The 25,843-nt window shown below is 34.1% G+C and overlaps 1 protein-coding gene across 2 annotated transcripts in view; it reads right to left on the reverse strand.

The window, feature by feature from the left end:
• Positions 1-25,843, reverse strand: part of RABEP1 (rabaptin, RAB GTPase binding effector protein 1) — a 103,438-nt gene that overhangs the window by 30,275 nt on the left and 47,320 nt on the right. For both annotated transcript variants that reach the window (XM_082443848.1, XM_082443847.1), the window contains 6 exons: positions 16,493-16,696; positions 14,509-14,669; positions 11,397-11,516; positions 5,604-5,739; positions 2,386-2,564; positions 237-368 (listed from right to left, as the gene is read on the reverse strand). In XM_082443848.1, coding sequence (XP_082299974.1) covers positions 237-368; positions 2,386-2,564; positions 5,604-5,739; positions 11,397-11,516; positions 14,509-14,669; positions 16,493-16,696 — 932 coding nt within the window. The remainder of the gene's footprint in view (positions 1-236; positions 369-2,385; positions 2,565-5,603; positions 5,740-11,396; positions 11,517-14,508; positions 14,670-16,492; positions 16,697-25,843) is intronic.

Genomic DNA, 25,843 nt, shown 5'->3' on the forward strand with positions numbered 1-25,843 from the left:
ACTAGAAAAAAGAACATCTAATTGTTTCACAGACCATGAGAGAAACTGCGTGTTTCAAATTGTACTACCTATAATACTGTGAAAACAGCTGAAAATAAAGTATTATCACTTTATCTAATTTTCAGCTAGTAGCTACTACCCACTTCCCATATGAACAATGTAACTGACTGATGTAAGAGAAGCTAAAAATGGTTAACACTGTGTATATGATGATTTTAATTATAGATTCATTATACCTCCTCATTTGATAACTGGGCTGAAGATTCTTCATGAGTTAAAGCACACACTACTGGTATTTTTACTTCATCCTCAACATTTGTTTTTTTGTGATCCTTTCTCTTACTAAGTCTTTGTTGTTCATCTTCCTCCTAAAAGTTAGGAAGAAAAAATACATATTACCCAGGTAATCTATACTTAATGATTCCCACAGTTCTTTAACCACTCAAAACAAATATAAAAGTATACTGCATGAAAGGCAAAACAAAAGAGAGCAAATCACCCACCTCTTCTTCAAGTGATTTGAGAAAGAAAATTTACATAGACTGTTCCTTCAGCTTATTATGGAAAACAAATAGGAAAAAGTTATGGCATTACACATCCATTTGAAACATGTACAAATTTATATGAAATACAAATGAATGATTGAAGCTGATGTAATAATTCACTCAACAAAGATCAAAGATACCTTCAATGCCCCCCCCCGCAAAACACTCTAGTGGGGAGGGACAAATACATGATTACATCACTATATAAGTATGTACAAGGTCCTATAGGAGAGAAGACAAAGATTTCATCTGAGGGAGCTAGAAAGGGGGGCCCAAAGAAGGTAACACTTGAGCTGGATCTTGAAGAATCAGTAAGATGAGTTTGCCAATTGTATGAGAGGAGACAAGCAAGGGTTCCAGGGAGAAAAGAAGTATGTAAAACGGAGAGGGGCACGGAAGAGCAGGCATGTGGGGAATACTGAATAATCTCATGTGACTAAAAAGAGGGCAGGCACATGAGTAGTGAGGTACATGGAGAAGGGGGTGGTGATTAAGTGCTTAGACTCTGGAATCAGAGACTGGTCAACCCTCAGATATGCCATTAGTCCCTATCTCATATGGGAATTTTTGTTGTGTGTTTTTCTGTTTTGAGAACCACATGAGGTAAAGCTTTACATATAAAGCCTTAGCACAATGCTGGCGCATAGGCCTTAAATGACCAGTTCTGGAATTTAGACTACTCTAATGGGAAGCAGGAAAAGCATGATTGTATCTGTACTTTAGAATCTAAATCCTCAAGTTGACTGTGTCTACACAAAAGATGAATGAATCAATTAAGAGAAAAGAAATTTAAAAAGGAAGAAACTTCTGAAAAACAAAATCTAACCTAAGTTACACAAGATAATTTAAAATATTTCTTACAGTACCTACAAAAGCTTCTACACAGCTATCCTAGGGAAATATTTGCACACATACACAACACAGTATAGGATATTAGCTGCAAAACTATTTGAAATGACAAAAAAAAAAAGAAGAAGAAAGAAAAACCATCTAGATGCCCACTACAAAGAGAAGGATTAAATCAAATATAGTGCATCCATGTCACCAGCTAACAAGAATGAGATAGATCTCTAAAGTGAAAATATATCCAAGATGATGCTTATGAGAAAAATAAGCTACAGAATACTTATACTATGATTTCAGTTGTATGGGGAGAAAAAAAAAAAGAAACGTGAATATACACTTATAAACACATAGAAGTGGTGTGGAATACTACCTTCCAAACTGATTATTCCTGATTATAAAAGTGGTTATTTCTGTGAAGGGAAGTATGTGAGATGTCAAGGGAGATTTTCACTTTATCACTTTATTTTTTCACTTTGTATTTAAAACAAAATATTTTAACATGAGAATGTATTTATGTATTAATCATATAATTTAATTGTTTTTTAAGATAAGGAGAAAACAGGATCCTGGGTATGCAGCCCTCTAGACACCTGTCTTTTCATGTCACTCAGCCTCTCCATCCCCACCCATCACTGTCTAATAAAGCTTTCAGAGCAATGTCACAAAAGACATGGCCTGGATTAACACAATTCAGGAGCCCTAGGAGAACTGGACAGAACTGTAGAGAAAGATTTTCTCAGAAATATACACTACTGCATCCTGCAGACTGAAGAGGATCATTTCTAAATCAGTTCTTCCCCTTCCCCCCAGACAAGGCCATTTCTAAAGTTGAAAAACAAAATCCCTCAAATGCAGCTATTATGTTTTTTGAAATGGCATACATCAACTTTGTTTCAGGCTTAAGTCAATCTATAATATACATAAAGAAATATGATGTGTCACGGTAGAGTGGTTTATTAACAAGGCAAACAAGTCCTACAAAACTGGTATTCACCTGATCTTTCTTCTTCAGTTCTTCAACTTGTCGGAGCTGTTCTGAAGTTAGCACAATTTCCATTCGCTGCATGTCCCTCATCAGCAAACGCTGAGATTCCAGGAATTGGTCATTGGCCTTCTGCCACGTGTGTTTCAACTGGTTGTGCTGTTGTCGCTCTTGCTCCAAGAGATGGCATACTGTTTAGGAATCCCCCAACCAAAAACACTGAATTGTAATGGTAGGCAATTTCTTTAACATAGGACTAACTAGACTAGACCTGGCCAAAGGTCCATCCGGTCTGGGATTCTGCCTCTGACAAGAACCCAGGGGCAACCTGCCATAGGACAAGGCAGCTGTTCCCACACCACCTGTCTAAGCAGAGTCTCCCAAAGTGTGTTCCTAGGAAGAGCAACGTGTGAAAAAAAGATTTCTGTGCTCAGTGAGTTTCAGAAACCTTGGGTTAAAAACTTTTTTTTAAAGATTTCTTTACTGCAGGACTTTGAACTCAGTGTCTCAAGTATGTCTATGTTCTCTTGTAAGGCGATATATAATACAATACCTCCCAAATTTATTTGACCAAAAAATCCTTTCCACAGTGCCACTCACGTAACAAATGTTCTAGGGAATACAATTTGGGAAACACTGCTCTAAAGGGAAAACACATAGTAACCACTCCTAATTGTCTTTAATACATTCTGAATAAATCTTGTTATCCAGGAATCCTTCTTGAGTCCATTTAGTTTTGACCTCTCAGGATAAGTCAAAGAATCTTTGTAAATGCTTGTTATTGATATTCATCAGCTCAGCCATCTTCTTTGGGAAAAAAAGAATAGATGGTATCATCTATCAACCCATCTACCCAGTTACCCAAGCCAGAAACCTGAGAGAAAACTCATACTTCTGACTTTTCCTCGCCCAACACATTCAACTGTGACAGAGGCCTACTAATGCTACTTCCTGTGTGATATGACACTCCATCTTCTGCCTTCTGCCTTAGATTTAGGACTTAGACAACTACAACAGGAGTTTCTTCATAACCCTTCCTGCCATTCGTCTGGCCCCCTCTATTCTATCCTCCACACTGCTGTAAAACTGAACTCTCTAGAAGGTAAAACATTACCACTCTCAAGCTTAAAACCCTTCAGAGAAGCCAGACACAAAAGGCCACATACTGTATAATCCCATTTATACAGAAGTCCAGAATAGGCAAATCTATAGAGACAGAAAGTAGATTAGTGGTAGCCAGGGGCTGGGGGGAAGAAGAGAATAGGGAATGACTGGTAATGGTTACAAAATTTCTTTTTGGAGTAACGAAAATGTTCTGGAGGTAGATAGTGGTGATGGTGTACGACTTTGTGAATATATTAAACATCACTGAACAGGTACCTTATCTCGGTAAAGCTGTTATTTAGGAAAAAAAAAACTTCTAAATCCTTCAGAGCCTCCTTATTACCAACACGATAAAATCCAGAATCCTTAGCATAAGGTCTCCAGGATCTGGCCCATGTCTACCTCTCATGTCTCACATTTTGCCCCACTGCCTCTTGCATTTTAATTTTGCTGAACTGTATTTCTTACAGTTTCGTTACCTTGTTGCACCACATGCAAATGGCCTTGAATGCCATGCTCCTCTCTGACGACCTGACAAACACCTACCTACCTATCTTTCAAAACTCCACTTAACAACCTCTTTTAAGAAGCCTATTCATGGCACCGTTGCCTCCTAACACACTTCCTAGCACATATGATATGCAACTGCACTGCACTTGGTTGCATATCTAATTTCCTCAATTTAGGCTCTAATTTACACTGCTGCTCAATTTTTAACTATCTTCTTTTCACGTAAATACTACTTTTTTGGTGTGAATGTTTCAGTAGAAATTACTCTACCCCCTTACTCATTTCTCAGATACTTCTCCAGGTATATTAGGAAGGTCTGGTAGTCTTGTACTATTTCTGGAAGGGTTGGGACACATAGGTTAAACAGAAAGTCCTATTTCTTCTGGACACCCTTTCAGAGTTTGAGTGTCTTTTTGACTGCAGCAGCACTTTTGAAAAGCATTTCCTGAGAGCCAAAGACTCAAACACTGGATTACTTTAACAACATTTTATAAAATAATTCTGTAGGCTTATATAATTTCAACTTCCCACTATTTGGGATAAAAACCTAACTCCTATGCAAACCTGAATTATTTATGGAAGAGCTATATTTTCCATGACCACAGTCTTAAATTTTCATATTAAAACATGTTACTAGTATAACCTGCAACGAATATAAGATTTCAAGAGGTCCATGCATTTAGATGAGGTAAAAATTTAACCTTTATTTTCACTAACCTCTAAGTGAAATTTATCATTTCCTTCAATTATAAAATATAGACAACAAACCACAGTAAGTATAACAATACCCATGACTTGGTCACTAACAGGAGTCATAGATACTTTTGTATCTCAGTACAGTTGTTGCAGATATCTTAATATATTATTTATGCTCATCATACTTCAAAATTACAGTAGTTATTAGACCTGGTACTAGACCTTGTTATTTAATGCACTGATAAAATAGCACATTTATTACTATAAGTTTGCAGTTATTTATATTTTGATAACTGTTTTATAATATAATTGATTTCTTTTATAATTCTATGTATTTTATGTATTAAAAACATTATTCTGAGAGGGCTTCACAAGACTGCCAAAGCAGTCTGTGAAACAAAAAGGTTATTACGAATCTCAGGTATACAAGATTCACTAAAAGAATTAAAGACAAATATATATTTTAATGGGAAAGGATGAGCCTATTTCCCCTATCCTGAGAAAAGAGAGTCAATTTCTGCATCACTCTGCTACCAGACTAGCGAAATCAAAATTATCTCTTATAAACAGGGGTGCTACTTAAGAACACTAGAATATACCATCTGCCCTCTCTGTCCCATTTTCACTTTTGCTAATTCACCTCCACCAAAATAGGTTTGGAGCAAAAGCAGTTTAAGCAGCAACTTCCTATTATCTTTCTGCCCAGAGTTTGTGCCCTATGAATTCTTACTGGGGTCCTGGAGGAAACAGAAACCATTAACAATCCAAATATCTTTTCAAACCAACTGCAAAGCTTAAACTGAATCACTAACATGTTGGATTGGCATTTTGGAATTTGTTACTGTTATTAATCAATATCACTTTTACTTACATAGTTCTCTTACAGACTGAGATTAAAAATGTAAAGAATATATATTTACCTTCATGCAATTCTTTCCGAAGTTTCTCAGCATCTTCCTGTAAAACAGATTTCTGAGTATTCAAAACAGCTACGTACATCTCCAGATCAGTCCTACAAGATTTCTCAGCTTCCAGATAATGATTCAGTTCTTTAACCTGAAAAAGATGCAATTCTATTAAACTAAAATTTCCAACAGTGTCTACCTTAGGTATAATGGTAAGTTCTGGAGGTGCCTCGAAAAAAGCTTACATTTATATTTATGTAAATTTAAATTTACCCCCAAATTAACATTTATAATTTTTAATTACAAAACAAACATATACTTACTAAAGAAAACTGGGAAAATAACACAATTGACAATAATTAATAGTAAGCATTATCCATAATCATCACCAGAGTAAATATACAATTGAGATTACACATAACAGTTTTGTACCTTGCTTTTAAACAGGTGGTTCCAATTTGTATTCCCAGAGCAACATACACATGTGCTCATTTTATCACATACTCAGTGAACCCAGGTTGCTGTTGTTTTTTATTTTTTATTTTTGTTGTTTTTTAAACAGTATTTTCTAAAGATAAAAATGGTATCATACTCTTGTAAGTTTGCTTTTCTTTGATTTCTGGTGAGGTAATTCCAAATGCCTTCAATTTATAAAAAGGAGACATTTTCATAGACATAAATTCATGGAAGGAAAAAAGAGGAAGCCATGATGGAAAAAACAACCTGTCTCATACTGTAATGAACATAAACTTGAAGCCAAGTGCAGAATACTTTTTAAAATCACATCTTCTTTTTTAATGTCTTATTTCTGTTGAACAATTAACTATAATTTTCAAATATTAACAATACAGTCTAATATCTGAAATAGTTCTAACCAAAATAAAATGCAATCTTGCCCCAGAAAGTGATTAAAGAATCACTTGCTCTACCCTTCCTTACAAATTGCCCATCCTAAATTGTGGCCATTTAAACTAACTTTCAACTTTTTCAAATGGTTATGTCTAATTTCACTTTCAAGATTATATTTATGCCTTTTATCTTCCCATTTCTTCAACTTGAAATAGCTGGCTGATCTGTTTTCAGTTATCTTTACTCCTAATTACCATTAATACATTAGCACTGGTCATGGACTAAAATGATTATTTAAGCTGCCATTTGATGCTTCACTGGAGGCTGTCAGCCAACCAGAAACATACTGTACACTAACCAAGCACGACAAACTGCTGACTGTTGTCAGGCACTTTCCCTATCACCTGGAGAGGTGGTAATTCAGTTAATGATAAAGGAAAGTCAATATGTCAGATATAAAATGGTGGTATATAACCACTAACTCTATCAGCTATTACTTCTTAGAATAAATATTTGACTCTATTAATAATGAATTAATTTCTAACCTTCGAAAGCTACTGAGCAGAACTCTGGGAAGATGGTGACAGTGAATGTGTGGTACATGGATTTTCTTGAATTCCACACACCCTAACAACAGAACTAATAAGATAACAGAACTCAGAATACATGAACATCTACCAAAAAGAAAAAAAAGCGATAATTAGAGGGTGGGGACAAACCACTGAAAGCTACCTATATGGAATTACATGGTATCAGCGTCTGTGCAGGAGAAAGTAAAGGGAAGCAACAAGGTCCGGAGAACTCCCAAAATATTCAACAGGGATTCCAACTTCACAACAGCAGCTGAAAAGTGGGAAGAGTTTCACACACTCCAATAGTGGATAAACACAACAAATTTATGTTGTAAGACTTACAATCTGGTAAGAATAAAACGGCATTTGATTTTCACTTACATTTCCTTGATTTCTAGTGAGACTGAATATCTTTTCACATTCCTTAACTTCCTCTTTTGTGAACTGCTTGTTCATATTCTTTACTTGTTTCTCTGTTGGGCCATTTGTCACTTACGGACATGGCAATTTTTATTAATTTTGGACACTAATTTTTTGTCAGGTATAGATAACTTTTAACAGTCTATAATTCTCTTTTCAACTTTTTGTGATATCTTTTAATAAGGAAGTTTTATATTCTAATGTAGGCAAATTTGTCAATCTCTTCTTTCATAGTATTTTTACCTTATTTAAGAAATGTTTTTGTATCTCACATAACATATTCTCCTTTTTAAACATCTAAAAGTTTTAAAGATTTACGTTTACTCTTAAGATTTTAATTCACTGAAATTAATTTTTGAAAAGTGTGAGGTAGAAAGCTAACCTCGCTTTAATCCATACTTATAACTATTTGAAAAGCCTATTTTTAAATAATCCATACTTTTCCCACTGACTTGTAATGCCACCTGTCAAATATCAAATTTCCATATATATATGGATATATTTCTGGGCTCTCTATTCTGTTCCACTGGTCCATTTGTTTATCTTTAAACCAGCAACAAACTATCTTAATTACAGTAGCTACAGAAATAGTAAAGCTACTGTAAGTCTTAATACTGGTAGGTAGGGCAAGTCTCCATACCTTGCCTTCTTCAAAATTTTGCTGGGTGTCAGGGCTTCCCTGGTGGCGCAATGGTTAAGAATCTGCCTGCCAATGCAGGGGACATGGGTTTGAGCCCTGGTCCGGGAAGATCCCACATGCCACGGAGCAACTAAGCCCGTGCGCCACAACTACTGAGTCTGCGTTCTAGAGCCCACAAGCCACAACTACTGAGCCCGCGCGCCACAACTACTGAAGCCCACACTCCTAGAGCCCGTGCTTCACAACAAGAGAAGCCACCGCAATGAGAAGCCCGCACACCACAACGAAGAGTAGCCCCCGCTCGCCTCAACTAGAGAAAGCCCGCGCGCAGCAATGAAGACCCAACACAGCCAAGAATAAATAAATTTAATTAATTTAAAAAAATTTTTGCTGGGTGTATTTCTGATCCTTCGCTTGTCCATATGAATTCTAGGATCTACTTATCGAGTTCCTTATTAAACCCTGCTGGATTTTGAGGGGAATTTTGAAATTACAGATTAATTTGGGGATATACTGCCTGCTTTACAATACAGTATTTTCCCACTCAGGAGCACACATGTATTCAAATTTTCATTTATAATGTGTTCCATAAAGACCTTACTCATTTTTATTTAGATATATTCTCAGGTAACTAATATAGGTTTTGTCTGTTTGTTTGCTATTGTGAACAGGAATTTTTCCCCATTGCATTTGTAAGTTGGGTATTACTGGAGTACACAAACACTACTATTTTTGCATGTTGATCTTGCTGGAAACAACTTTCCTGAACTCTTATTAGGTCTAATTGTATGTCTGAATATTCTCTTGCTTTCCTATACAGAAAATCAGTTTCACTGCTTTCTTTCCAGTTATTATGCCTCATTTCTTTACCTCGGCTTATCTTACCACCTAGGACCACATAAACAATCTGAACAAAATCACTGAGCACGGGTCTCCTCATATGTTCCCATCATTAATGGTAAGGCTGCTAAACATTCATCATTAAGTATGATGTTTGCTGAAGGTTTGATAAATAGCCCTTTAATAAGTTATTGGGTGTTTAAATTTATCAAATGCCTTTCTGAATCTAAGATGAATTTATTACTCTTCTCCTATAATCTTTTTATGTGGTACATAAAAATAATAGGTTTTCTGGTGATACACCATCCTAAATTCCTGGGAATATCCCTTTTTGATCATGATGTCCTTTTTGCTTTTTCTTTTCCTTTTTTTTTTTTTAACTACCCAGCTGAAAATTTTTGTTTCTGTATTCCTAAATGAGATAGATCTACAATTTTCTTTTAATACCTTTTTGTGAGTTTGTTTGTAATGAAGTTATGTCTCATAAAATGAGTTGGAGAGCTTTCCCTCTTTTTCTGTTCTCTAACACAGCTTGTAAAATATAAGGATTACCTCTTTCCAAGAGGTTTGGAAAAACTTGTCTGCAAAACTAACTGAGGCTAATGTCTTTTGGAGGACAGGAGACAGGAGAAAAGGAGATTCTGACTATAAATTCACTTTCTTTAGTAGTTACTAACTACATCGGCTCTCCTAATTTATCTTGAGACAATATTGGCTAATTATTTCCTATCAGAAATTTTTTCATTTCACCAAACTTACTTCATTTCAAACTTATTGCTGTGACATTGTCCATAGTATTTATTATTTTTAAGTCTCTACTGATTTGTAGTTATTTCCCTCTTTCATTTCTAATGGTTTAAGTCTTTTTTCTTTTTTCCTAATTAGGCTTATCAGGTTTGTCTATCTTACTACTTTTTCCATTTTTTTCATTATATTCACAATTTTCCTCTTGCTTTTCTATTTCATTAATTTCTGCTCTTATCTGCATTATTTCCTTCCATTCATACTGTTTGTACTATTGTTCTTTTTTTAGATTATTGAGTAAAAAATTCAAATCACTCTATTTTACAATTCTTTTTTCCATATGAGTTAAATTGTTTTCATTTTCCAGACATTTCATCTTAGCTATGTTTTATTGTAAATAATTTAATAACCTGTGGTCAGAGATTTGGATGTGTATAACATCAAATCTTCAAAATCTGATGACATTTCCTTTGTGACATTATGAAAAGTATAATGTACCTAAAAATAACAATATTTATTCCATGCACTATCCTAAGTGCCTTATGTGTTAACTTATATAATCCTCATGACAGCCTTATGAAGGAGGTAGTATTATTCCCATTTTACAGTTGAGCAAACCAAAGCACAGTAAGATTAATTAATTTGCCCAAGGTCATCCACCTAATAAGTGTTGAGCTCTTAACTACTATGCTCTACTACTGTATAAAATATAGTCTCTTTCTCACTCTCTTAGTGACAGGATTCTATGTCTATTACAACTAAATTATTAATCAAGTTGCTCAAAACCCCTATATCCCTACTAATATGTTTTTTCTGCTTGCACTATCATTTGCTAAAGGACAGTTTAAATCTCCTCCTATAATTGTGAATGTCAATTTCCCCTCATAATTGTCACTTTTTAGTTCACATATTTCAAGGCTATGTAAGATGCAGTCAAGTGCATGACTGTCATATCTTATTGATGAATTATAAATTAGAAGGGGTCCCTCTTTATCTCTATTAATTCTTTTTTCCTTTCATCCTATCTGTTTCATATTACAATTGCTAAACCAAGTTTCTTTTGATTAGAATTTACAAGGCATTGCTTTAAGTCTCTCTCTTTTTTTTTTCCAATCTTACTTTGTAGTTTTATTTTAGGTATATGTCTTATAAGCAATATAAATTTTGATTTTTAAAATCTAGTCTCTTTTAGTAGGTAATTATCAGCTTACTAGGATTATTGATACATGCCCATTTCTACACTCCTCTATGTATTTCTACATTCCTATGTTGTGCTTCTGTTTACTACCTCTAAAATTTTTTTTCTTTCTTTCCTACTTTAATTATTAAAATGTTTGACATCCCTTTGTATTTTTTCTGTTGTGTCTTTATAGCCAACAAATCCAGCCACACTATAGCTACGTCATTTCTAAAAGATCAATTCTGAGGCTGATGTCAGAAAACAAAGTCACCTTTGAAAACTTTATTTTCCTTCATAACAAAACAAGAGAGATCAGGTCTCATTTTGCTAAGAAAATAAACACTGACTTTGTAACAAAGCAGCACAAGCATCACTACTGTCATTATTTTAAATATCCATAAGGGCAAAATCATCTCCAAACATTTTCTTGCATTTTCAAGAAAGCAAGAGTCTTAAGATGCATAGTTTAAATTACAGTTTTTACCCCCTTAGTATTCTAATTTTGCTCATGGCATTAGGGCAAAACCTTGGTTTCAAGCAAATGGATTACAATGTTTCACAACCTTTGAGGCCTCCAGCTCTTTAATCTTGTCTTCAGCCTCTGTCAGTTTATCTTTCAAAGCTGCAATTTCCTTCTCCATAGGCATCACAACAGACCGAAGTTTTTCAGCATCCTCTTGGGCCTATGGTTAAAAAGAATTAAATGCTACAACTTACTGATTTATTGCTTTTCTAAAAAACTCTGACCTCTCCACTTATTAAAATTAGTATAATAAATAAGTCTAGCAGGCACTGTATTAGCACTCACAAAATTGAACCACGTCTAACTTTTAAATGCTGCATTACTTTGAATGTCAAGTCATAATCACAGCTTTCCCAAATATTCCATTTAGAACTTGGGAATAAGTAGCAAAATGGATCCACTAAGACAAATTTGACTTTTTTTTTTTAAGTGAAAGCAGGTTTATTTAGAGAGATACACATTCCACAGACAGAATGCGGTCTGTCTCAGAAAGTGAAAGCAGCCACAAATTTGACTTTTTAATTAGTTGAGTAACTGAGTTGGAAAATATCTATATATAAAAGGAAATGCATATAATAAATAATTTTTATAATTCTGGTTACTAAATTAATAAAACCATAATCTCTTACAAATACTGAAAGGACTAATTAATTTTTTAACATAAAAAATAGAACATTTCCTAAAATATTAGAAAATTATGTTTCTATAAAAGGGCTTCCATCTAATTATTTAAACAGGGTATTTATCATTTTACTTTTGATATCTACATGAAACAAACCCAAAAAATAACCCTTAAAACCATGCTGCTTTCCATCCTTCATTCTCAAAAACATGGATTAAAAGGAAACAACATCCATAAACTAGCAAGTTGGTAAGAAACTTAATTTTATTTTATATACACACACGTATATTCACACAGAAACAAAGGCAGACTCAAAAAGTTAGCTTTTTTCCTTCTAGTGAGAATGAAAATTAATCTTATTCACTGAATTTAAAACAGTCCAAGCTTATCCTAAAGTGTTCATGATAGGGAAAATATTTTCTACGCCAAAATGTGAGTGGAGATTTTTTTTAAAAAATGCTATCTCTCAGAAAAGAGGGATGCACTTTGTTTTCCAGTGCTTGCAAAGTCATTTCATCATTTATTTTATTTTGAACTAAGTCCTGTTTGGAAAAGACATGTGAGCTTAAAATATCTTCAGCCAAGGCTAATTTGGGACGCTTATAAAGGTCTGCTGATTAAAATCATCAGGGAAAAAAAGGAGAGAAGAAGTAAAGAATTTAATACAGATTGAGTTATTTATTAATGCAACAATGACCTCACAATTCCAAGTGATGCATATCATAATAACAAAACTTTTAAAGATGACTTTTTTAAATAACAGAAAGGTCATTAAAAACAAGGAAAAGCTGAGACACTATCACAGCCAAGAGAAGCCTAAGAGACATGACTAAATGTAATGTGGTATCCTGGATGGGACTATGGAACAGAAAAAAGGACTTGGGTAAAAAATAATGAAATCTGAATACAAAGAAAGTACTTTAGTTAACAATAATCAATACTGACTTATTAATTGTGATAAATGTACCATACTAACATTAAGACGTTAATAGGGGAAACTGGGAGTGGAGTATATGGGAAATCTGTAGTATCTTCACAATTTTTCTGTAAGTCAAAAACTGTTCTAAAATATAAAGTTAACTTTAAAAAATAAAATAAATTTTAAAAAGGATAAAAAGTGGCAGACTGCAGAAATTACAACTATGAATATATAAGAAGAATGAAAAAAAAAACTATCCTCATGTGAATGGTACTGTGGCTCTGAATAAAATGTCTAATGATAGCATCAACTATGAATTACTCTGAAAAGATCTGACAGAATTGAAGGCTACCTACTTTGGCTAACTATGGTAGATGACTAAGTGACTAGTGATCATTAAGACATTGTCAGATCCTCATGAAGACATTGTCAGATCCTCATGAAGAAGCTGAATTACAATCTTTTCCTGAAATAAGACAATGTAAATAACTATTACTCAAGGTTCAAGCTTTTGTTTTGGGTGTTGAGTTCTCATATGATTTTTACACTATAAAAAAAAAATTAAACTTCTAAATATATAAAAGTAGTCCTTGTATGAACCAAGATTATGATTAATTCAACTGAAAAGAAAAATAAAATTCTAATTATTATTTTATATGTGATTTCAAATATATGTATGTATATAAATTAATAAATTAAAAGTTTCTGTAATGGCCTATGTGGGGAAAGAATCTTAAAAAAGAAAAAAAAAAGAGTGGATATATGTATATGTATAACTGATTCACTTTGCTGTACACCTAAAACTAACACAACATTGTAAATCAACTATACTCCAATAAAAATTTTTAAAACTAAAATAAAAAAATAAACTAAAAGCTTACATAATCAAACTGGCCAAAAAGCTTTTTAAATTTTCTCAATGATAAAATATTTCACCTTATATTTAGCTGTTCTATGTTCAGGCATCTTACGGTAAAATGTTCAAGCATAATGTGCAGTACATTCGTCACACAGGAACCAAGGTATACTGAGAAAGAAGGAAAACTAAAATCTGTTCTCAGGCTTCGGTTTAGACACAAACACCAAGCAACAACACTCATTCAACAAATATTTACTAAGCACCTATGCGTGAGACGCTACTCTAAGCATTTAGGATACACAACAAACAAGACTTCTGCCCTCGTGAAGCTTGCATTCTAGTGAGGAGGAAAAGGCAGCAAACAGTAATAAACATAACAAATAGGTGAACTCTATGTACACTGTAAGGAAATAAATGTTATGGAAAAAGAAAAATTAGAAGAGGATAAGAGCAAGTTGTGGTAGGTGGGGGAGGGAGGTGGGCAGGTTGCAATGTTAAATGGGGTGGTCAGGATAGGCCTCATGAGGTAGAGGCAATGGGTCAAAGATTTGAAGATGAGGGACTTAGCCACACATATATCTGGGAGAAGGTCATCCAATTATTTAGTACTATATTTAAGTCCGTGTCCAAATAATTTCTCTAACAGAAAACAAAGAAGTACAATTTCTATTACCATAATAATATTAGTTAAAGCATTACAACAAAAATATTTGGATTCAAATATTTCTACAGATGAATACATTCCTTCATACCTTTTTCATTTCATTTTCTAAATTTTCCTCCTCTTGACCTTCAGACAGCCTTCTCCTTAAATCAGCTATTTCCCTCTCTGCGGATTCTCGATACTGTGCCCACTGTGTTCGCTCCTGCTCCAGCCTAAGGTGGAACTGATGCTCATAGTCACGAACTGTTTCTACAAAACATCACCAGATATTTCTAAGCATTCTGGAAAAAATGTCCTGGCACACTAAAATTTTAAAAGTAGTTATATAAAGAATTTAAGCCTAGTTTCTGGAAATCTTTTAATTCACTAAAAATAAAAAAAAAGCACTAAACTAACATTTCTAGTTCTTACTACATGTAGAAATTTTGCTAAGGACTTTAAATCATCTCTAATCTTCACAGTAAACCTGTGCCATATATTATTTTACAGATGAGGAAAGCTTAGGAGAGGTTAAATACTCTGGCCAATATTTCATAACCAGAAAGAAACAGAGCTAGAATTCAAACCTAAGGCCAACTCTAAACCCTATGTTCTTAGATACAACACTATGACTCCTAAGACAAATATAACGTGTCACCCCAATACAACTATATACCTGAAAGGGTGAGAAAAGGGATATATTTTCAGAATGTTTTTACTATAACCCAAGATTCTAACTTGAGACAAATTCTATAAAGTCTTTATAAAATGACTATCTTTAATACAATCTTAAAACATGTGATAAACACTGCTGGTTGTCCATTAATTTCCACTCTTCTTTCTTACTAACAAAACCCCAATTTTGTTTAGGAAGTCAATGGCCCGATTTTAAAACTAGAGTTTCTAGATGCCTTGGTAGTTATGTGTAATCAGAAACCTCTATAAATTGTATGGGGGGGGTGCGGGGGGAAATATGCTGGAGATTTCTAGAAAGTTTTTGCTTTACTGAGGCGGACTGGAGGAGGAGCAGTCATTTTTTTCAGCCACAAGGCAAAATGAAGTTGAAAACCACATGCTAAGGGTGAAGGAAAAGAAAAGCTGAAGGAGCCTAGGACACTGATGACATCAGGAACCACTGTACCCAGCCCTAGGTTACCTACCTCTGGATTTCTCATGTGAAAAAAATGAACTCTTATTTGGGTAAGCTGTTAAGGTCAGGAATGTAACATGAGGCTTAGAGTAATCCCTAGGTGATAGCCACAAACTCAGAAAACAGTGCTAGTCTTACCTGCCTTCTCACAGAGTACTAAGGCAAAAGTGACACATAACTGCGAAGACGGGAAAAAGAGTCATCACTATTCCACATTTATATTATTAACAAAACTAATTCTGGGAACCCAAAGATTCAGGGGGCAGCTTATTTCATTATCATTTTCTCAGAAATGCAGGAATTAATAAGCACTAGTGCTAAAAGTTGATAGAGACTAAACTACTACTCTTCCTTTGGACCAAGGGTCGGGTCACCAGCTGGTAGCTCATAAAGCCTATTCTAACCCACAGGCCACTCTACCTCATAGACTGAGTGAAGATTTCACATAAAAATCCAAATTTTTCTTTAAAATGTAAAATTATGGCAACACTGGCCTGGATGGGCAATAATTAGCTGGAACTAATAAGTGTAAATAGTAACTTTACTCTTTGCATGGGAGGTCTTTCCAGTTCAGCACACTTCCTGTGCCCACACACAGCTTCATTCATTGACATTAGTGGCCTGCCTCTCCTATAAGAAAATCCATTTTGAAGCCCTGCTTTAAACCTTATAATGAACTATAGTTTTCATTTCATGCAGTATCTCTGTAACACTCTCATCAATAATTCTCCATTATTAAATTTGTTAAAGATACAGATGATATACCCATTGGCTTCCCTTTTATTTTGAATATGACAGTATATCTTGAAGATGGTAATACATAAAGCCACAAATGAAACATAAATGAAACTCAGGATATATTTTAAGACCTTCTGAAAATGTTCTCAATCATCAGAATCAGTTATCTTACAAAATCATAAAATAGATCTGTCTTTATCTTTACCTTTCATAACAGCCTGAAGTGAAGCAACTTCTTCTCTCCACTGTCTTTTCACTTCATCTATAGCTTCTTGCTTGGTATTCTCAGACACCGTGGCAATGGCCTTGATATTTTCCATCTCTGCTTGGGCTTCCCACAGCTGTGTCCGAAGATGTCCCAAATCATCTTGTGCAGCTTGTAAAACTGCATTTTGCCTCTTCAGATCCTCTAGGAAAAAAAGTAAAAGACTTTCCATTAATGAAAAGTTCACCTTTATCAGGCTGACATTCTAATGAAGAAATTAAGCATTACATTTTTAAATGTTAACTTAGAAAATGAAATCATTTTAAATAAAGGTAAGATTTAAGGTATGCTGGGTATCACGAATCAATTATTAACTATCTAACCAAAGAGTGATTAAGGCCATATAGTTTTAGAACTAAATTTAGGCTCTTTCACCCACTGGCTAACTTATTTAACCTCTCTGGCCTCAGTTTCCACATCTACAAAATTAGAATAAAAATACCCACCTCAGAAAGTTGTTTTAATGATAAAACAAGTTATTGAAACACAATTCAAGAAATGGTTAATAAAAGAGGAAAGAAAGCCAGAGTACATGGCAGATAACTAGGTCTAAGCTTTTTTAAAGTTGGGATTAATTTCTCGGCACCCCTTTACCATCTCTTAAATATTAAATTGATCTGATGTGCCTACTACATGATTTAAGCCTAAGTAGGATATCTGGCCAAATTGACTTCCAAAAAAGATGAACCTACCAACAGTTTATAGGGGTGTGTCTGTTTTCTCACGCCCTTACCAACAGTCACTATTTTCCATTTTTTTAAGTCCTTGCCAACATCATGGGTAGAAAATGGTGAGTTTTTAAATCTATATTTCCCTATTAATAGAGAGGTTGAGTATCTTTTCATACATTTATTAGCGACCAGTATTTCCTCTTTGGTGATATTGTTTACCTGGGATTTCCGATGAATTGTTTTTCTCCTAATTTGGGAGAATATTTTATACATACTGGATATTAATACTATTTTATCTTACAAAACTGTTCCCAGTCTGCTGTTGTTTGTCTCAACTTCCTTTTTAAAAAACATTTATGCAGAAGAACTGTTCATCTTTGCAAAGTCATCAATTTCCTTTACGGAGCACAATACTACCTCCACCAGCCATGAAAACAATTTGATTTAAGTTCTAACGCTACTACTAACCAGCTGTGTAACTTTAACAGAGTCACAAGGCCATCAAGCCAGAATAATGGCAACACTTTTCTGTATAAACTTCTAAGTACTTGAAAAAAGTCAAATAGATAGTATCAATCAAAGAACTTTTAAAAGTTGTAAAGATATTCATCATTATCAAACAATCACAGGAATTAACAATTTGGTAGTTCAAATAACAGGAAAAAACCTAGTCATACTAATTTTAAGTGAAGCCATTTAAGAAATCTTTACTCTCTCAATGTCAGTTTCCCATCATTTTGTCAACACTATTAAAATATTTTGAAACACTAGCCAGACAGTTATAAGCATTAGTTGCAGAAAGTAACTATCTAAAGTATCCTGAAGGCAAGATGGCTATCTAAGAAATCGTGATAGTTGTGTGACTGGGAATGACCCAGAAACTGAGTAAAGACATAAACACGTGAAACCACAAAAGAAGTGGGTGTGTGTATCAACTCTATATTCTAAGTGCTATTTCATAAAATGTGAAATAAAAGAAAAAGCATTATTTCTGGAATACTTTATTAATTTCTGAGAAATTAATACAATTCTGTCAAGGCTCAAGTTTACATACTTAACACCTCCCCATGCTAATTATCCCTGCTACTTTTGACTTCTTGGAAATCACCCAGAGCTATTCACAACCACATTGTCACTATGAAAAGAAAAACTGCAAATAAACAATAAACCTAAATACTAATTTTGGCATGTTTCCTCATAGTTAAAAGCAGTATAGAGATCCTGGAGGAAGAGTGGATCAAATTTTATTCCTGACTCACTTTATAAATATTTAGATAAGACATAATATACATTATTTATTATACATGATATATAGTATATATGTTAAATATATGTATATGTGTATATTTAAACCAGGAAACAAACAGAACTTAAAAAAAATTTTGTAACAAAGCATTTCAAACATGGTAGCCAATAGTACAAATTATTATTAAAGAACAATTATTTTTTGTTTTTGCATATGTAATTATGAAGATTTTCAAACTCAAAAGTTGAGAGTATTATATTACAACAACCTTCCATATACTTATCATCAATTATAATGATTTTGCCATTTATTTCAACTATTCTTTTTTAAAAGTAAGTCCCAGAAACTGTATTACAGCATCTAATGCACTATATATGCATCTCTAAAAACATGGATATTTTCTTACATATACACAGTGCCACTGTCACACCTAACTAATAATTGTTTGATATACTCTAGTACTCAATCTTAGTGAAATTTCCCCAATTGCCACAAAAATGTCTTCTTGAAGATTTGTTTGAATTAGGATCCAAACAAGACACTTCATTTGGTGATACCAATACTTTATAAAATATTTCACAGAAACAAATATAAAGAATTCTGTAATGGACACCTATTACCTATCACCTGGCTTAATAATTTTTAATATTATTGCTACATCAGCTTCAATTTCTTTTTAACCTTAAGAAATAAAACATTACAAATACACTACTTTCTTCAGAGTAACAACTATCAGGAATTTGGAGTTATCATTACCATGCATATTTTACACCTTTATGTTACAGGTTTTTAAACCTTAAGGCTCTCGTAGCACAGTAGTCTTCTGCAATTGCCTCACATCCATCCGTTTTTGAGATTGCTAATACATGCAACTACCTCATTCATTAATTGCAATACCAGAGTACCAATAGATCAGCTATTATGGTTCATGGGCATTCAGGTGTGAGCTAGGAATCCACTTTTTCTATACAGATGTTCCCCTTGTTCTAAACTCTTGCCCCAGTCTTCCCATTTTTATAATTCCATCTCTGTCATATATCAAATTTCCACGTATATGAGGATTTGATTATGAAACCTCTACGCTATAAATATGGTCTATTTGTCTATTCTCATGCCAATACTATATTGTCTAGACTAGTATAGCATTATTTATAATATTTAGCATAATCTTGTGTATGTTTAAAATTTTCCATAGTAAATAATTTTAAAAGCCCATGATAGTTTTGAATAAAATGGGGGGACTTGGCCTCCCAGATATCAAAAATTATTATAAGCCTCATGCACCAATCACTCAGATAAAGCAACCATACACCCACAGGCAATCTTGTCCCATCCACCAGTTTGCATTCTACAACTTATTCTTTTGAGATAAGTCCCAGACATTTTTTTAAATTAATAAACCTTATTTTTTAGAGCAATGTTGGGTTCACAGCAAAACTGAGCAGAAAGTACAGAGTTCCCATAAACTCCCTGCCTCCCCACGCACAACCTCCTCTACTGCTGACATCCCCCACCACAGCAGTACCTCTGTCACATTCTCTGAACTGACAGTGGCACATCCTTACTAGTTGCAGTCCAGTTTACATCAGGGTAACGTATAGTATGTGTCCACCACTCTTACGCAGAGAAGTTTCACTGCCCTAAAAATCCTCTCTGTTTTGCTTAGTCATTCCTCCTATCCTCCTAACCCCTGGCAACCACTTAGCTTTTTCACTGTCTCGATAGTTTTGCCTTTTCCAGAAAGTCATACAGTTAGAATCACACAGTACACTGTCTTTTCAGATTGGCTTCTTTCACTTCATAATACACATCTGTTTCCTCTATGACTTTTCATGACTTGAGAGCTCATTTCCTTTTCACACTGAATAATATTCCACTGTACCACAGTTCACCTGCTCATCTACTGAAGGACATCTTGGTTGTTTCCAACTTTTGGCAATTATGAATAAAGTTGCTATAAACATCCATGTGCAGGTTTTTGCATGGACATACATTTTCAATTCATTCAGGTAAATACCAAGGATCAAAATTGCTGAATGATATGCTAAGGTATATTTACTTTTGTAAGAAACTGCCAAACTGTCTTCCAAAGTGGCTGTACCATTTTGCATTCCCACCAGCAATGAATGAAAGTTCCTCTTGCTCCACATCATCAGCAGCTTTTGGTGTTTTAGATTTGAGCCATTTTAATAGGTGTGTAGTGATTGCTCATTGCTTTAACGTATTCACAGACTGGTGCAACCATCACCACAATCAACTTTGGAACATTTTAATCACCCCAGAAAGAAATCCAATACTTTTTATCACCCCCCAACCCTCTAACCCGGCAGTCTTAGGCAACCACTAATCTACTTTCTATCCCTATCACCTATTCTGGACATTTCATATAAATGGAATCATACATACTTTGTGACTGGCTTTTGTCACTTACCATAGTTCTTTCAAGGTTCATCTATGTTGTACTATCAGTATTTCATTCCTTTTTATGGAGGAATAACAAAAACAATTCGTTTATTCATGTATCAGTTGACGGATATTTGGTTGTTCGTCCCTTTTTGACTACTATGAATAATGCTGCTATGAAAATTCACATAGAAGTTTATGTATGGACGTGTTTTCTTTTCTCTTGTATATACTTAGAAGTGGAACTGCTGGGTCAAATGGTAACTCTATGATTAACCATTTGAGGAACTGAAAGGCTGTTTTACAAAGTTACTAGACCATTTAACATTCCTGTCAGCAATGTATGAGGGTTTTGATTTTCCACATCTTTGCCAACTCTTGTTATTAATTGACTTTTGGATATAGCCATCCTAATGGGTGTGAAGTGGCATCTCATTGTAATTTTATGCTTCCCTGGTAGATAATGACATTGAGCATCTTAACATGTGCTTACTGACCATTTATGTATCTTCTCTGGATAAATGTCTATTCAGAACTGTTCACCATTTTTAATTGGGCTGTCTTTTTATTACTGAATTGTAAGAGTTCTTTATATAAACTAGATAAAAGTCCCTTATCTGAAAAAATATTTGCAAACTTTTTTCCCATTTGGTGGATTGTCTTTTCACTTTTTGGGTAGTGTACTTGGGAGCACAAAATTTTTTAATTTTTCGCAAAGTCCAACTTATCTAATTTTTCATTGTTTCTGCTTGTAGTGTCATATCTAAGAAATCACTGCTGAATCCAAAGTCACAAAGATTTACCCCCACATTTTCTCCTAACAGTTTTATAGCTTACTTTTTAAACCTAGGTCCTTGACACTTTTGTAGATGCCAGGGATCCAATGTCATTCTATAGCATGTAGACATCCAGATGTCTCAATACACTTCATTAAAAAGATGATCCCTGCCCTGCTAAATTGTTTTGGCACCTTGCAGGAAATCAATTTTTTGTATATATTTCTGGATTCACAATTCCATTCCACTGAATTACTCCTATCCTTATACCAGAACCACACACTATCTTGATTACTGTTGCTTTGTAGTAAGTTTTGTGATTCCTCCAACTTTGTTTTCCAAGAATATTTGGCTGTTCTGAATCCCTAGCATTTTCACACAAATTTTAGGGTCAAATTGTCAATTTCTACAAAGAAAGCAACTGAGATACTGAAAGACACTGCATTAAATCTGTATATCAGGGGAGTATTGTTAATGCTATATCTTTTGATGTATGAACATGGGATGTCTTTCCAGTTATTTAGACCTCTAAGTTTTTTTTCACCAGTGTTTTGGAACTTCCCAGAGTATAAGTGTACAATAAGTACACTTATTTTGTTAAATTTCTTTATTATTATTATTATTATTTTTTTTTTTTTTGGCCACACCACGCAGCATGTGGGATCCTCCCAGACCAGGGATTGAACCTGTGCCCCCTGCAGTGGTGCAGTGGAAGCGTGGACTCTTAACCACTGGACTGCCAGGGAAGTCCTTTATTCATTTTTGATGCTATTGTAACTGAAATTGTTTCCTTAATTTCATTTTCAGATTACTCATTCCAAGTGTATGGAAATACAACTGGTTTTTGTATATTCATCTTGTATCCTGCAACCCTGCTGAATTCATATATTACTACAAACTTTTTTTAGTGGATTCCCTATGATTTTCTATATAAAAGAGGTTATCTAAGAATAGAAATAGTTTTACTTCTCCCTTCCAATCTGGATTCCTTTTTAATCCCCCCCCCACTCCGTTTCCTTTTGGCCTAATTGCTCTGGATGAATAGAAGTGGTGAAAGTGGACATCACTGTCTTGTTCCAATCTTACGGAGAAAGCATTCAGTCTAACCATTAAGTGTGATAACATTAGCTTCGGGCTTTTTGTAGATGCCCTTTATCAGGTTGAAGTTTCCTTCTGTTCCTAGTTTGGTTAGTGTTTTTATCATAAAAGGGTGTTGAATTTTGTCAAATGCCTTTTCTGTGTCTTTAGAGAAGATCGTAAGTTTTTGCTTTTCCTCCTATTAATGTGGTGCGTTACATTAACTGATTTTTCAGGTGTTGAACCAACCTTGCATTGTTAGGATAAATCCAATTTAGTCATGGTATATCATTCTTCTTATGTGTTGCTGAATTTCTTGCTAGTATTTTGCTGAGGATTTTTGCATCTATATTCATAAGGTATATTGGTGATTTTTTGGTTTTGTTTTTTGCTTGTGATGTCCATGTTGTTTTGATATAGGGTAATACTACTAGCTTCATAAAATGAGTATGGAAGTGCATCCTCCTGTCTACTTTTTAGGAGAGTTTGAGAAGAATTAGTGTTAATTCTTTGAACATATGGTAAAATTCACTACTTAAGCCATCTGAACCTAGGCTTTTCTTTTCATATTTTGTGGGTAGTTTTTTAATTACAAATTCAATCTCTTCATTTGCTATGGGTCTAATTCAGATTTTCTACTTCTTTAGTCAGTTTTGGTGTATCTTTCTAGGAATTTGTCCACTTCCTCATTCACAGTATTCCCTTACACTTCTTTCTAATTTCTGTAAGGTCAGTAGTAATGGCCCTGTATTCATTTCTTGGTCCATCTAGCTAAAGATTTGTCAATTTGTTGGTCTTTCCAAAGAAAGCACTATCAGTTTCATTGATTTTCATCACTTTTTCTATTCTGTATTTCACTGATTTTTTACTTTAATCTTATTAATTCCTTCCTTCTACTTGCTGTAGGTTTCATTAACACCTTTTCCAGTGTCTTAAGGTGAAAGATTAGTGATTTGAAATATTTCATTTTTAATACAGGCATTTATAGTTACATATGTCTAAGGGCTGATGTAGCTGCATCTCATATGGATTGGAATGGTATGTCTAAAATTCCATTTATCTCAAAGCATTTTCTAATTTTCTTTGTGATTTCTCTTCCAGCTATTGACTACTCAGGAGTGTATTACCTAATTTCCACATATTTCTGAGTTTCCCAAATTTCATTCCATTGTGGTCAGAGAACAAACACTGTAATATCAATCCTTTTATACTCAAATCTTCTACTTCCTTGTTGAGCTTCTCCTTATTGTTCTACTCATTAATGAAAGTGGAATACTGAAAAATACAACTCTTATTGTCAAACTGTGTATTTCTCCCTTCATTTCTGTCAGTTTGCTTCCTGTATTGTGGGACTCTGTAGTTAGATGTGTATGTAACTATTTTGTCTTCCTGATGGATCGGTCCTTTTGTCACTATAAAATGTCATTCTTTACTACCATTTTTTGGTTTAAAATCTATTTTGCCTGATATTAGTATGGCCTTTCCAGCTTTCTTACTGTTGCTGTAGGCAAAATACATTTTTTTCAGCCTTTCACTTTCACTCTATTTGTATCTTTGAATCTAAAATGTATCAACTAGACAGCATATAGTTGGATCTTGTTTTATTAACCATTCTGAAACTCTCTGCCTTTTGTTTGGATTCTTTAATCCATTCACATTTAATACTATTAATATCACAATATTGTTGGATTTAAGTTTGCAACTTCTGTTTACTGTATCTTATGTCCTTTTGCTCCTGTTCTTCTTTCACTGCTTTCTTTTGACTTAAGTGAATAATTTCTAATGTAACATATTAATTCCTTTCAAAATTGTTTCATTATATTTTCTTGTGTTATTTCTTTAGTGGTTGCTCTAGGGCTTACCATGTACATCTATTTTATTTTTTAATATTTATTTATTTATTTAGGCTGTGCCGGGTCTTAGTTGCAGCACGCGGGATCTTCGTTGTGGCATGCAAACTCTCAGCTGCAGCATGCATGCGGGATCTAGTTCCCCGACCAGGGATCGAACCCGGGCCCCCTGCATTGGAAGCAGAGAGTCTTACCCACTGGACCACCAGGGAAGTCCTATCACCATATACATCTTAACAGAATCTACTTCAGATTTGTATAACCCTAATACCCATGAAACATAGAAATGTTACTCCTCTATACCTCTCTTCCCTTTTTCCATGTCTATGCTATTATTGTTATATACACTGCCACCTATATATGTTATACACCCAATGATACACTGCTATACTTATTGCTTCATATAATTGTCTTTAAAAATCTGAGAAAAGAAAGGAGACCAAGTATATATTTATACCATCTGTTATATCGCCCTTCTTATATACCATTTCTGGCTTTCTTCACTTGATCTTGTGGGTTGGAATTACTATCTGGTGTCATTTCCTTAGTCCAATATAGCTTTCCTCCCATCCAACTCCTTTGTGCTGATATTGGCAAATATATTAAATTTCCATATGCTATGGGCTCAATAAAGCAAATACAAATATATGTACATATGTATTTTATGCATATATATATATATATATATATACACACTCATATACACACACACACACATACATATAAAAAATACACAATTACCTTTACTGGGGACTCTGTTTTTCTCATGTGAATTCAAATTACTGTCTATAATTACTTGCTTTCAACTGAAGAACTTCCTTTAGTATTTTTTATAAGGCAGTCTGTTAAGAAAAAAATTCTTTTTTTTTTTTTAATCTGAGAATATCTTTATTTCATCTTCATGTTAGAAAGATGCTTTTGCTATATATAGGCTTCTTGGTTAACAGTTTTTTTTTCCCCCCTTTGAGCATTTTAAATGTAATCCTACTGCCTTCTTGCTTCCATTGTTTCTAATGAGAAGTCAGCTGTTAATCTTATGATGTGTCTCTGTGTGGATCTCTTTGCACACCTCTATCCTACTTGGAGTTCAATGAGCTTCTTAGATGTGCAGTTTACTGCTTTTCATCAAATTTGGAAATTTTTCATCCATTTCCTCTTCAATTATTTTTTCTTTTCGTCTCTTTTCTCTTTCTAGCACTCCCATTACGTGTTTACTGACATATTTAATGATGTCCCACATTTCTACAAGGCTCTTCATTTTTCTCTTT

The sequence above is a fragment of the Balaenoptera physalus genome, assembly GCF_965194825.1.
Source record: "Balaenoptera physalus genome assembly, chromosome: 20".
Lineage (NCBI taxonomy): Eukaryota > Metazoa > Chordata > Mammalia > Artiodactyla > Balaenopteridae > Balaenoptera > Balaenoptera physalus.